This window comes from Macaca mulatta, chromosome 6 (assembly GCF_049350105.2).
Source record: "Macaca mulatta isolate MMU2019108-1 chromosome 6, T2T-MMU8v2.0, whole genome shotgun sequence".
NCBI classification, from domain to species: Eukaryota; Metazoa; Chordata; class Mammalia; order Primates; family Cercopithecidae; genus Macaca; species Macaca mulatta.
The window spans coordinates 157,776,497-157,790,043 of NC_133411.1; the positions used below are offsets into that span (position 1 = coordinate 157,776,497).

General features: G+C 42.9%; 1 protein-coding gene across 2 annotated transcripts in view; it reads left to right on the forward strand.

Moving 5' to 3' along the window:
* Positions 1-7,724: 7,724 nt before the first annotated feature.
* Positions 7,725-13,547, forward strand: part of ADRB2 (adrenoceptor beta 2) — a 132,454-nt gene continuing 126,631 nt past the window's right edge. The window contains exon 1 of one of the 2 annotated variants that reach the window (XM_078004196.1): positions 7,725-10,594. In XM_078004196.1, the coding sequence (XP_077860322.1) occupies positions 9,415-10,594 (1,180 nt within the window). In that variant the 5' untranslated portion in view covers positions 7,725-9,414. Of the gene's footprint in view, positions 10,695-13,547 lie in introns of those variants that run through there. The other variant, NM_001042774.1, reaches the window with a different exon arrangement.

Consider the following 13,547-nt stretch of genomic DNA (forward strand, 5'->3'; position numbering starts at 1 on the left):
TTCTCCCTCTGTGCCTCCCAGGAGAAGGCACTGCTTTGGAGAGACCACCCTGTTTCCTTTCCTTCCTCTGTCCTTCAGCCATCATCTGTTTTATCTCCTCCCATTGTTTCCCCTTCAGCCCTGCTCCTTGACCTCCTCTTCTGTGGCAGATGCTACTTGATGGCCACAATCATTCCACTTCTTTCCTCCAGGGCCTAAAAAATACTGTATAATTCCCTTTCTTAAGCTCTAGCACTGGGCAGTTTGCAGTTAGAGGGTTCTTAAATCCAAAAAATTGTAGGCACTATCTCTTCCCTGTGGAAGGTTTCCTGAGTGCCATAGTCAACAGAACTCCCTAGGTTTCATATCAATAATTAATTGAGCACTAACTATAGGCCACGTCAGTTCTAACCACTTTACAAATCTTAACTCATTTGATCTTCATAACAACCTCATGAGGTTGTGAGATAATATCAACAGCACCGATTTACAGATAAGGAAAGTGAGACACAGAAAGATTAAGTAACTTGTTTAGGATTTTATAACTAAGACTTGGAGAAAGGAGGAAATCAAGCAGTAGGCTCCGGAGCTGCTCCCAGGATCAGGCTACAATGGGTCTTCGCCTTTGCTTCTTCCCCTCTCTGAGCTGTTTCTCCCACTCCCTGACTGTTTTTCTTTTGGGAGTTTTCCTTCCTAAATCGCTTGCACACAAATCTTCATTTCAGAGGCAGCTGCTAGAGAATCCAACATTTGGACTTCCCTCCAAATCCACCTCAAATATTACCACTGTTTGTAGGTTAATGTATAAAAGGACTTTTTCCCCCTTAGATCTATTTATTTATTCATTCGAAGCACTGCCCTTAGAGAAACTAGTGTAATTTCCAGAAATCGGAGTTGTCCCAGGAAATCCAAGATGATGATGATAATAATGATAAATAATTTTTTTGAAACAACATGCTAAGTTCCTTCAATGCATTATTTCATTTAATGTTCCAAAACATCCTCTGAGAGTACTGCTATTCAGGGAATGCTTTCACCATAATCGTGACCACCCACAGGCACATCACTTCAATTTCTCATCTCTTAATCATTATGATATTTTTAGCTTCCATTTTGATGCCCAACCAAAACCTCAAATTCAGTATGGTCATATCTGAATTCACTACCCCTTCCTGTCCTACAGCCACACTCAGTCCACTGCTCTCCTTGTACCCTGCTTGGTAATGACCTCCTCCACTCTCTTGACTCATCCCCCTCACCCCGCAGCCAATCCGAGTTATGCTGATTCGTTTTTTGTCATGTCTCTTGGTTCTCTCCCTTCCTTTTCCAATCTAGTTTTTTATATATTCCATCTATTTCTTCCACAACTATCCAAGGCATTTTACCCTTATTTTATACATGAGCCCTCAGAGGCCCGGAAGCCTAAAGCATATTGCCTGAAGCACACAGCTGGTCAAGGACAGTGTCATGATTGGAACCCACATTCCTTCCTCTGGCTCCAAAGCCCATGCTCTTTCTATCACTGAAGTATATCCCATTAGCATAAGTCCAGGACTGAGATACCTGCAGGTGTAATCAGAAATTACTTTAAATAATTTAGTAACAGTACTTTAAATAACAGTGTACTACTTAGGAGTTATTCCCTTTTCAATTTGCTTTCAACCTTTTAAAATGAATGGAGAAAGTCCCATTTGATGCTAGAGTACCATTGGTATTCTAGCACTTGCGAATCTTCCTTTTCAATAAAAAGAGAGCAGGCCTGAGGCTTAGAACTTTGGCAAGCAACAAAATCTAGCTAGCATTTACTAACATTGTTTTGTCTTCATGGTTACTTTCTATTTATGGCAAATGACACCCGTTTTCCTCGTGTGGTAATGGCAGTCATATAAAATTTTCTTTAAAAATAAATGTATTGAGTTTTAAAAATGAGTCAATAATTTTAAAAATCATAGAAGTTTTAAAAGTGAGTCAATAATTTAGAAAATTGTAGAACACCTGCTCTTCAGAATAGCAGAAATCACAAAGATGAAATGTGAATAGCTGAAATATGGAGGATAAAAAACCATAATCAAGTTGTTGTGTAGGATATTGGCAATTTTTGCTTGTCAACTCCATGGTACTTCTTCAGAATCAAAAATTTATCTCCTCAATGGCCCTCAAAGCACTTTCTTCCCACTACAGGCTTGTTCAGTTTAGAGTAGAAAGGCCCTTAGATGTTACCAAGCCCAACTTCCCATTTCATAAATGAAGACTGAGGCTTAAAGAAAGAAGGCAACTTGCTTAAGGTTACATAGAACATGATAGCTGCTTTGGGACTAGCACCTAGGTCTCCTAATCCCCCATCCATGCACTCTTCACTGAACCAAACTGCTGCCATCATATACATATGTGTGTGTGTATGTACATATATGTATATCTGAATGTGTGTGTGTGTGTGTGTGTGTGTGTGTGTGTGTATATATATATATATATATATACACACATTCACCATCACACAGTGTTCATTCTTATACCTGAAGGAGACTCAAGCAATTCCTCTCAGATTCAGCAAAAGAAGATTCAGTTAGGGCAGGAGCAGCGGCTCACGCCTGTAATCCCAGCAGTTTGGGAGGCCGAGGCGGGTGGATCACCAGGTCAGAAGATCAAGACTATCCTAGCTAACAGTGAAAACCTGTTTCTACTAAAAATACAAAAAAAAATTAGCCAGGCGTGGTGGCGGGTGCCTGTAGTCCCAGCTACTTGGGAGGCTGAGGCAGGGGAATGGTGTGAACCCAGGATAAGGAGCTCGCAGTGAGCCGAGATTGCGCCACTGCACTCCAGCCTGGGAGACAAAGTGAGACTCCATCTCAAAAAAAAAAAAAAAAAAAAAAAAAAAGAAGATTCAGTTAAGCACTGTGCTCTGAGGCATCTATTGTATTGTATGTAATGACTTAATTTCTCTCTTATGTCCCTAGGAGGGTAAGAGATATGTCCCAGCTTTGGGAAAAATAATTCTCTGTAGGGCTTAATTCTCTTGCAAAATCTCAATTTGAGAAGAGCTGCTAGAGCTTAACCCCTTTGAATGCTGATTCTCTTCAGGCCAAGGAGTCTTTTGAATGGCCAACTGAAGTCTCCTCTGCTTAAATTTAACACTATCTCCTTTTGTTCAGTGCTTCTAAGATGTGAAGAATTTATTAGCATGTCTCATAAAACTGTAGCGTAGCAGGAAATTAAATTCATCTAGTATAATCAGCTGTTTGGAAAGCTTTGCTGGTTGCTCTGCTCTAAGTTATGGTTGCCAAGGTGATTGCAAATTGATTGTTTGACTTGTTCTAGCATCTTTCCAGGTATTGATGTTAAGTTTAGACATTGACAGACCTAAGCAGGAATAAAAGAGGCCTGCCATGATGGTAAAAGGGACTCTAGAACCCAGGGAACAAGGAATGTTTAACCTGAAGAGGTTTTGTTTGCTAAGGAGAACTTGAAAGGATTCTCCCAAAACCTAGGACAGAGAAGAGACTTGTTTTTAGTGGCCTCAAGGGGGCAGACTTAAGATCAATGGGTAGAAGTGAGAAGATGGATTTCAGTTCAATAATGGGATAGCTAGAGAAATAGACACCTGCAGAAGGGGCTGGTGAGTTTGCCCTCACTAGAGATAGCTCTGAGTTTTGGTGGGTGCATTGTGTAAGGAGCTGACTAGATTGTGAGATGCTTCATTCAAAAGACGCTGACATCCCATCTAGCTATATTGCTCAATGATAACAGTAATTTTCGGAATCATTCTTCTTTCTAAAGAACCAAGTTTTGTCTCTCTTTTCAATTGTTTTTCACAGCAATCCAAATTAAAAGTAAATTAGCGACTATCCATGTTCAAAGGATCCTTTCATACATATGATTAGATAGGATCAATATGCATTCTATATATATTTTTTTATTCAAAAATAAGATACTAACAGTAAGGTGTTTCTTCTACGGCAGCATGCTAAGCACTTGACGTGCATTTAATCTCATTTAATGTAAATTTAATGGGATAATGCTGTACAGAGACATTTTTAAGGCAAGCATTTTAAACTATTGTTTGAAAAGAAATCTACAGATGTTTCTGTGCTCCAGGATCATACACAAGAAAGAACTCTTGTCTAAGACAAGACCCAGTATAAGATTTTCCTAACCCATATGGCTGTTGGTGTGAGGGCATGCTCTGGCACCATGGAACCTTACTCCTATTCAAACATTCATTAGGTAAATCCAAATGTGAGGTTTTATTCCTGTTTGACAGGCAGGAAACGACAAATCAGTGTCTTAAGGGATTGACAAAACATGTAATTAGATGCTATCAATCACCATAAAAGAGCCTGCTTTTTCTTACATCAGATAAAGGTGCATTTAGTCTACTAAGAGCTTTCCAGTTCAAATGAAGCATTAACTCTCTAAGGTCACATGAACAGTAAGCAGGGTTACTTGAACTCCTCTGCTGGGAAATAAAATAACAGCATTAGGCAGGGAAAACTTGTGAGGCCATGAGCAGACCTGGACTCCTAATTTTCCTTAACACTTTGGCCTGGACACTTCTTGTTTTTTCACTTCAGTAACCTCACTGGCAAACTTGGGGGAAATAAACTAAATAATGTATTAAGCTCTTTCCCAGTCTAACTTTCTCTAAACCTATAATCACAAAAGGAGGTCAGGAGAAAAGACTCTTAGTCAGCAGACTACATCTTGACATTTCTACCAGCTTGGTGAAACAGCAGGGAGAGAGTGCACATCCATTCATCAAGGCTGGAGGGCAAAGGCCCAGAACTTCCTAATTGATATAAGCAGGTTCTCCTTCTTTTTTGATTATTATTATACTTTAAATTCTGGGATACATGTGCAGAACATGCAGGTCTGTTACATAGGTATACACGTGCCATGGTGGTTTGCTGCACTCATCAACCCGTCATCTACATTAGGTATTTCTCCTAATGCTATCCCTTCCCTAGGCCCCCACCCCCAGACAGGCCCTGGTGTGTGATGTTCCTCTCCCTGTGTCCAAGTGTTCTCATTGTTCAACTCCCACTTATGAGTGAGAACATGAAGTGCTTGGTTTTCTGTTCCTGTGTTAGTTTGCTGAGAATGATGATTTCCAGCTTCATCCATGTCCCTGCAAAGAGCCTGAACTCACCCTTTTTTATGGCTGCATAGTATTCCATGGTGTATATGTGCCACATTTTCTTTGTCAAGTCTATTATTAATGGGCATTTGGGTTGGTTCCTAGTCTTTGCTATTGTGAACAGTGCTGCAATAAACATATGTGTCCATGTGTCTTTATAGTAGAATGATTTATAATCCTTTAGGCATATACCCAGTAATGGGATTGCTGGGTCAAATGTTATTTCTTGTTCTAGATCCTTAAGGAATTGCCACATTGTCTTCCACAATGGTTGAACTAATTTACATTCCCACCAACAGTGTAAAAGTGTTCCTATTTCTCCACATCCTCTCCAGCACCTATTATTTCCGACTTCTTTTTTTTTTTTTTTTTTTGAGATGGAGTCTCACTCTGTCGCCCAGGCTGGAGTGCGGTGGCACAATCTCAGCTCACTGCAACCTCCACCTCCCAGGTTCAAGCGATTCTCCTGTCTCGGCCCCAGAGTAGCTGAGACTACAGGGGTGCCACAACTTCTGGCTAATTTTTGTATTTTTATTAGAGACGAACTTTCACCGTGTTGGTCAGGCTGCTCTCGAACTCCTGACCTTAAGTGATCCACCCGCCTCAGCCTCCCAAAGTGCTGGGATTACAGGCGTGAGCCACCGTGCCCTCCCTGTTTCCTGTTTTAATGATGGCCATTGTATCTGGTGTGAGATGGTATTTCATTGTGGTTTTGATTTGCATTTCACTAGTAACTAGTGTTGATGAGCTTTTTTTCATATGTTTGTTGGCTGCATAAATGGTTTTTTTTGAGAAGGATCTGTTCATATCCTTTGCCCAATTTTTGATGGGGTTGTTTGTTTTTTCTTGTAAATTTGTTTACGTTCTTTGTAGATTCTAGATATTAGCCCTTTGTCAGATGAGTAGATTGCAAACATTTTCTCCCATTCTGTAGGTTGCCTCTTCACTCTGACGACAGTTTCTTTTGCTGTGCAGAAGCTCTTTAGTTTAATTAGATCCCATTTGTCAATTTTGGCTTTTGTTGCCATTGCCTTTGGTGTTTTAGCCATGAAGTGTTTGCTCATGCCTATGTCCTGAATAGCATTGCCTAGGTTTTCTTCTAGGGTTTTTATGGTTTTAGGTCTTACGTTTAAGTATTTAATTCATCTTGAGTTAATTCTTGTATAAAGTTTAAGGAAGGGGTGCAGTTTCAGTTTTCTTCATATGGCTAGCCAGTTCTTGATTTAGCATTTGTGGGTTTTAAAAAAGGAGTTTCCCAAAATATTCAGTTAAACTTTTAAGTGATTTATGTGTATATTTAAATACATGATCAGTTAATATTTGTCTTAAAGGGGTTTTCTTTGTTCTTTTCTTATTATAGGAAGGTTAAACAATATGCTTATTTATGCCATAGCTTCACAAACAGGAAGGAGGTTTTAAATCGTTTAGTTCCACAATTTGAGTAGATGTGTATTTAAAGAAACGTTGTTGCATAACAAATACTGCCTCTTCCTAAAATGCATCATGCCAGAGCCAATTTTGGAAAACACAAATATGAGGTGAGTATATTTTGAAAACTATGTGAATATAATAGATCCTTAATTAATATTTGTGGATTTTATCGGAAATACTTGTTTTCTAAGGCATCTGTCTTGCAAAAAGTCAGTTTCTGCTGTGAAGGATGTTAAAGGGGACATGTAGGTTAAATTCTGTTTCTGAGTTTTGCTTCCAGAGTAAACACCCAACTTACTTTTGCCCTAAAGTATTTTATTGTTCTAGTAGAGAAGACTAACAATATATTCTAAACCGCTAAGTAATTTACATAAACTTCACTTACAAACTGTATTTGTGTGACACTTATATGAGCAAAAGCATTTTCATATTTCTTACTATATTATTCAATTCTTGCTCACCCCAATGGAAGAGACTTTATGCCCCTTTAGAGATAATGGAAATTAGGTACTTTTGATTTCTCTTAGAAAAAAAAATGAACTAGAAAGCTCCAAGTTTGGTGAATCTGGAACGTGGGTATTCCAATTCCAGTTGTAGTGCTTCCTCCCTGTCCATCACTCCTGTCTGCATGTAATTATGCAATACATTGAAAAGATTAAAAGATGGGTCTTAGACTCAGGCAGACCTGGGTCAAATCCAGATTCTGGCACAGCCCAGCCATTGCCCCTGGGAAGGCCATTTTCCTCTTCGAACCTCACTTGTTAATTAAGCTAAAAATAGTCCCCACCCCCATGGGACTGTGGGAAGGATTAAATAGAATAATGCATGAAAAGCACATAGCAGAATGGTCCATAAATGTTAGCCATTGTTATGTTATTATGTAATCTGCAAAGTATGTTTAGTTACACTTCATGAAATAGTTTCAGTTTTTCAAAGACACCACTAATACATGGGAAATCAAACCCTGAAAATTAATTTCACTTTAGCAGTAAAGTCACATGCCAGATGCAAAGGATAGTATTTCATGAACAAAGATCTTACTTTTGAGGTTTGGTCTTACTTTTTTTATTTCATAAGGAAGAAATATATATATATATATTTATATATTTGGTTTTTATTTATTTGTATATTTATTTATAATTTGTATTTATATATTTATATATTTGTTTATATATATATATTTATATTTGTTATTTATTTATTTATTTATTTTTTTGAGATGGAGTCTTGCTCTGTCACCCAGGCTGAAGTGCAGTGGCACGGTCTCGCCTCACTGCAACCTCCACCTCCCAGGTTCAAGTGATTCTCCTGTCCCAGCCTCCCGAGTAGCTAAGACTACAAGTGCCCGCCTGGCTAATTTTTGTATTTTTAGTAGAGACAGAGTTACACCATATTGGCCAAGATCTTTTGCTTTCTATAGCTCCAAATGTTCTTAATGTTAAGACACTCTTAAGACTCTGAACCATATGAATTTGCCATTTTGGTAAGTCACAGACGCCAGATGGTGGCAATTTCATATGGTGCAACCCGAAAGATTAACAAACTATCCAGCAGATGAAAGGAATTTTTTAGTTGCATTGGGATTACTGAAGAAATTGTTTGAATTCTCAGTGCATCTCCAGTTCAACAGATAATGAGGGAGTGATGCCACACTCTCAAGAGTTAAAAACAAAACAACAACAAAAAAATTAAAACAAAAGTACACAACTTTCTCTCTCCGTCCCGAAATACATACATGCATACTCCTGCTCCAGGTGAAATCCAAAGGGTAAAACTGTCTTCATGCCTGCAAATTCCCAAGGAGGGCACCCAAAGTACTTGACAACGAGTGTGCTGAGGAAATCGGCAGCTGTTGAAGTCACCTCCTGTGTGCTCTTGCCAAATGTTTGAAAGTGAATATACTGGGTTACCGGGTGTATGCTGGGAGGGGGGCATTAGCAGTGCTTGGGTGAGGGAAGTTTGTGAGTACCCAGATGGAGACATCCGTGTCTGTGTCGCTCTGGATGCCTCCAAGCCAGCGTGTGTGTTTACTTTCTGTGTGTGTCACCATGCCTTTGTGCTTCTGGGTGCTTCTGTGTTTGTTTGTGGCCGCGTTTCTGTGTTGGACAGGGGTGACTTTGTGCCTGACAGCTTCTGTGTGAGCGCGCGCGCGAGTGTGCATGTCGGTGAGCCGGGAGGGTGTGTCTCAGTGTCTATAGCTGTGGTTCCGTATAAGTCTGAGCATGTCTGCCGGGGTGTATTTGTGCCTGTATGTGCGTGCCTTGGTGGGCACTCTCGTTTCTCTCCGAATGTGGGGCAGTGCCGGTGTGTGCTGCCCTCTGCCCTGAGACCTCAGGCCGCGCAGGCGCCCAGGGCAGGCAGGTAGCGGCCACAGAAGAGCCAAAAGCTGCTGGGTTGGCTGGTAAGCACGCCAGCTCCAGCTTTAGCCCTCTGGGGCCAGCCAGGGTAGCCGGGAAGGAGTGGTGGCCCGCCCGCCGGGGAGCAGCTGGGCCCCTCCCGGGCCAGCCCGAGCAGAGGGAGGGCGAGAGGAGGGGAGGAAAGGGGATGGGTGCCTCGCCCCTTCGGGCCTGCCGGCGTGCCATTGGCCGAAAGTTCCCTTACGTCACGGCGAGGGCAGTTCCCCTAAAGTCCTGTGCACATAACGGGCAGAGCGCACTCCGAGGCGGCTTCTCCAGAGCACAGGCTGGAATTGGCGGGCACCGCGAGCCCCTGGCACCCGACAAGCTAAGTGTACAAGACGTGTCCCCACCACACCCACCCCACGGCCGCTGAATGAGGCTTCCAGGAGTCCGCTCGCGGCCCGCAGAGCCCCGCCGGGGGTCCGCCCGCTGAGGCGCCTGCAGACAGTGCGCTCACCTGCCAGACTGCGCGCCATGGGGCAACCCGGGAACGGCAGCGCCTTCTTGCTGGCACCCAACGGAAGCCATGCGCCGGACCACGATGTCACGCAGGAACGGGACGAGGCGTGGGTGGTGGGCATGGGCATCGTCATGTCTCTCATCGTCCTGGCCATCGTGTTTGGCAATGTGCTGGTCATCACAGCCATTGCCAAGTTCGAGCGTCTGCAGACGGTCACCAACTACTTCATCACTTCACTGGCCTGTGCTGACTTAGTCATGGGCTTGGCAGTGGTGCCCTTTGGGGCCGCCCATATTCTCATGAAAATGTGGACTTTTGGCAACTTCTGGTGCGAGTTTTGGACTTCCATTGATGTGCTGTGCGTCACAGCCAGCATTGAGACCCTGTGCGTGATCGCAGTGGATCGCTACTTTGCCATTACTTCACCCTTCAAGTATCAGAGCCTGCTGACCAAGAATAAGGCCCGGGTGATCATTCTGATGGTGTGGATCGTGTCAGGCCTTACCTCCTTCTTGCCCATTCAGATGCACTGGTACCGGGCCACCCACCAGGAAGCCATCAACTGCTATGCCAAGGAGACCTGCTGTGACTTCTTCACGAACCAAGCCTATGCCATTGCCTCCTCCATCGTGTCCTTCTACGTTCCCCTGGTGATCATGGTCTTCGTCTACTCCAGGGTCTTTCAGGAGGCCAAAAGGCAGCTCCAGAAGATTGACAAATCTGAGGGCCGCTTCCATGCCCAGAACCTTAGCCAGGTGGAGCAGGATGGGCGGACAGGGCATGGACTCCGCAGATCTTCCAAGTTCTGCTTGAAGGAGCACAAAGCCCTCAAGACGTTAGGCATCATCATGGGCACTTTCACCCTCTGCTGGCTGCCCTTCTTCATCGTTAACATTGTGCATGTGATCCAGGATAACCTCATCCCTAAGGAAGTTTACATCCTCCTAAATTGGGTGGGCTATGTCAATTCTGGTTTCAATCCCCTTATCTACTGCCGGAGCCCAGATTTCAGGATTGCCTTCCAGGAGCTTCTGTGTCTGCGCAGGTCTTCTTTGAAGGCCTGTGGGAATGGCTACTCCAGCAACAGCAATGGCAACACAGGGGAGCAGAGTGGATATCACCTGGAACAGGAGAAAGAAAATAAACTGCTGTGTGAAGACCTCCCAGGCACGGAAGACTTTGTGGGCCATCAAGGTACTGTGCCTAGCGATAACATTGATTCACAAGGGAGGAGTTGTAGTACAAATGACTCACTGCTGTAAAGCAGTTTTTCTACTTTTTAAGACCACCCCCCCCCAACAGAACACTAAACAGACTATTTAACTTGAGGGTAATAAACTTAGAATAAAATTGTATAGAGATATGCAGGAGGAGGGGCATCCTTCTGCCTTTTTTATTTTTTTAAGCTGTAAAAAGAGAGAAAACTTATTTGGTGATTATTTGTTATTTGTACAGTTCAGTTCCTCTTTGCATGGAATTTGTAAGTTTATGTCTAAAGGGCTTTAGTCCTAGAGGACCTGAGTCTGCTATGTTTTCATGACTTTTCCATGTATCTACCTCACTATTCAAGTATTAGGGGTAATATATTGCTGCTGGTAATTTGTATCTGAAGGAGATTTTCCTTCCCACACCCTCGGACTTGAGGATTTTGAATATCTCGGACCTTTCAGCTGTGAACATGGACTCTTCCCCGCTCCTCTTATTTGCTCACACGGGGTATTTTAGGCAGGGATTTGAGGAGCAGCTTCAGTTGTTTTCCTGAGCAAAGTCTAAAGTTTACAGTAAATAAATTGTTTGACCATGCCTTCATTGCACCTGTTTCTCCAAAACCCCTTGTCTGGAGTGCCATTGCCTCCCCGACTGGAAACCACAGGTAACTACTTGTAATAACTGCCCATGACTTAATGTAGAATGATACAAGAATGACATGCACAGATTGCTTAACCCTTTCATTTGCCTTTGAATCTGCTGCTGCAAAGCTGCATCTCTCCTGACACTCATGCCCCAAATCAGTTCTGCCTGCTCTTAGTATAGCTCAACTCTCCCTATGGTTATTGTTCTGTGTTGTTACCTCGGAAACACTGACTCACAGAAGCGGAGTTATGGGCATATGTTTTTTTTCTCTCCACGCGCCCCCACCACCCACCTTCCAGTTCTACTTGTTTCATAACTGTTTATATTTATGTCTTGGCCATGTGTTATAGTGGAGCTCTTTGTACTGCATCAGGGCTTGGCATTTTAGGGATAAGGAAGATGTTCTTGTGAGGAAGCTACTCGAACATGGCCCCGTAATTCCGAGGGAAAATTAAAAAGGCATTGGTCATGGGGAGAAAAACTGGAGAACACATAACTGATGGATACCACGTGACCTAGAAATAGAATTTTAACCCCTTTTCCTTCTTTCCTTTGGTCCCTGTTTTCTTCTCCCACTGACTCTCCTCGGTTCAGTATAAACCAAGGTTCTGAGTCTTGGCACTGTTAGCATTTTGGACCAGATAACTCTTTGTTGTGAGGGCTGCATCATTGGATGTTTAGCACCTCTGGCCTCTATTCATTAGATGCCAGGAGCATCCCCTGCTTATAACAGGCAAAAATGTTTCCAGATATTGCAAAAGAGCCCCTGAGGTGTGAATTAGCCCCTGATTGAGAGTCACTGGTAGAAACTAAAAATCTCAGCAGATATATACATTCTTTCTGCAAGCACTTGATTGTGCCGAGCCTTGGAGAGGGATTTTCACAGTTCACCTAGGCAGTAACACACCCTCATCAGCACTCTTTCCATTCCATCATGCTGCCTCCTAAACTTGCTTTCTAGCTGCCCAAATAGTGACCCTGAAGTGTTAAGAAGGCTTCAGGTCTGTACATGAATTGTCAATGGAGGTGAGGCCTGTGGCCCATGGCTCCTGCTTGTGAAGAGATTAGAATACTGTCAAGAGGCACGTTAGGGGAAATCACAAAAGTAAACACATTTCTTCTCCCAGCCCCTTTCTATTTTTGCCTGTGTGTCTGAGCCAGAGCTTGGCCCAGGTTTGATGAAGTGGATCGTCCTCCTTGGCAACGCCAGGCTAGGGCAGATCGGCCTACAGGGTTCATTGCCATTTCACTGGCTCATGAAGCTGACTCCACTCCTCTCTTCCTTTCTATCCCAGCCAAGGTCCCCAACCAGAAAAGCATTGGCCTTCTCTGCTTCCTGTCAGCTCAATGATGGGACGTTTGGGTGAGCACTGAGCTCTCAGGAGAATGTTAGGCGCCTGTGATTTTGGAACATGCCGTGGCAAATTGGGGAATGTGTGTCATTCGGTGCTTTCACTTTTTTCCAAGGGTTTGCATACCTATTATCACATTCTCTCTCTACTGCTCTGGTCCCCACACTCAGAGATTTGGGCAGCTTCTTTGGCTAATCTTCATACTCCCGGTAGCCTCATAAAATCTCAGACATGGAAGAGCCCATAGAAAGTATTTAACATCTGAAGAGACTGAAACGCTGTGAGGCGAAGGGCTTGCCCAAGGTAAGCAGCCAAGGATGTCAGAGTGGGAACTCAAGCCAGGGAACCCAACTGCTATTCCAGGAACTGCTGCATTCTCTCCACCACATTAGCATTGAGTTCTTTCCTCACCCTCAACTGGGGCTATAACATAACACATTCATTTCGGCCAAGGTATTTTTCTTTTGTCCTTAACACAAAATTTGGAGCATAAACAAATAATCTGCAATAGGAACAAAAGAAACAATTGCTCATTTAACTCAGCAAGAGTCCACTAAGATATCTTCTGCATTTAGGGAAGCTGGGAGATTCCTTAGCCCTTTATAACCAAATGTCAGTGTTGTATATATACTCCTTTGCCTAAAGGAATGTCTAATGTAATTTCTGTGAAAAATTCAGGTATTAATATTAATTCAGATTCCCAGCTAAAAGGAGAGTTTAACCATATTCACATTCCTTTACGAATATTGTAAGCACAAGAACTTTGATTAGTTTTAAGGGTCCTGATAAGCAAGAGTATTCTAGCCATATCTTAATCCTTTACTTTCTACCTCTTTGGTGTGTTGCTTTGTTTCTTTTGAGGGGTTGGCTTTTGTTGGTGTCCCTTTGTCTCTCTGTTGCTGACAAGTTGGCTACCTAAAATTTGTGTTGTATTCATCATC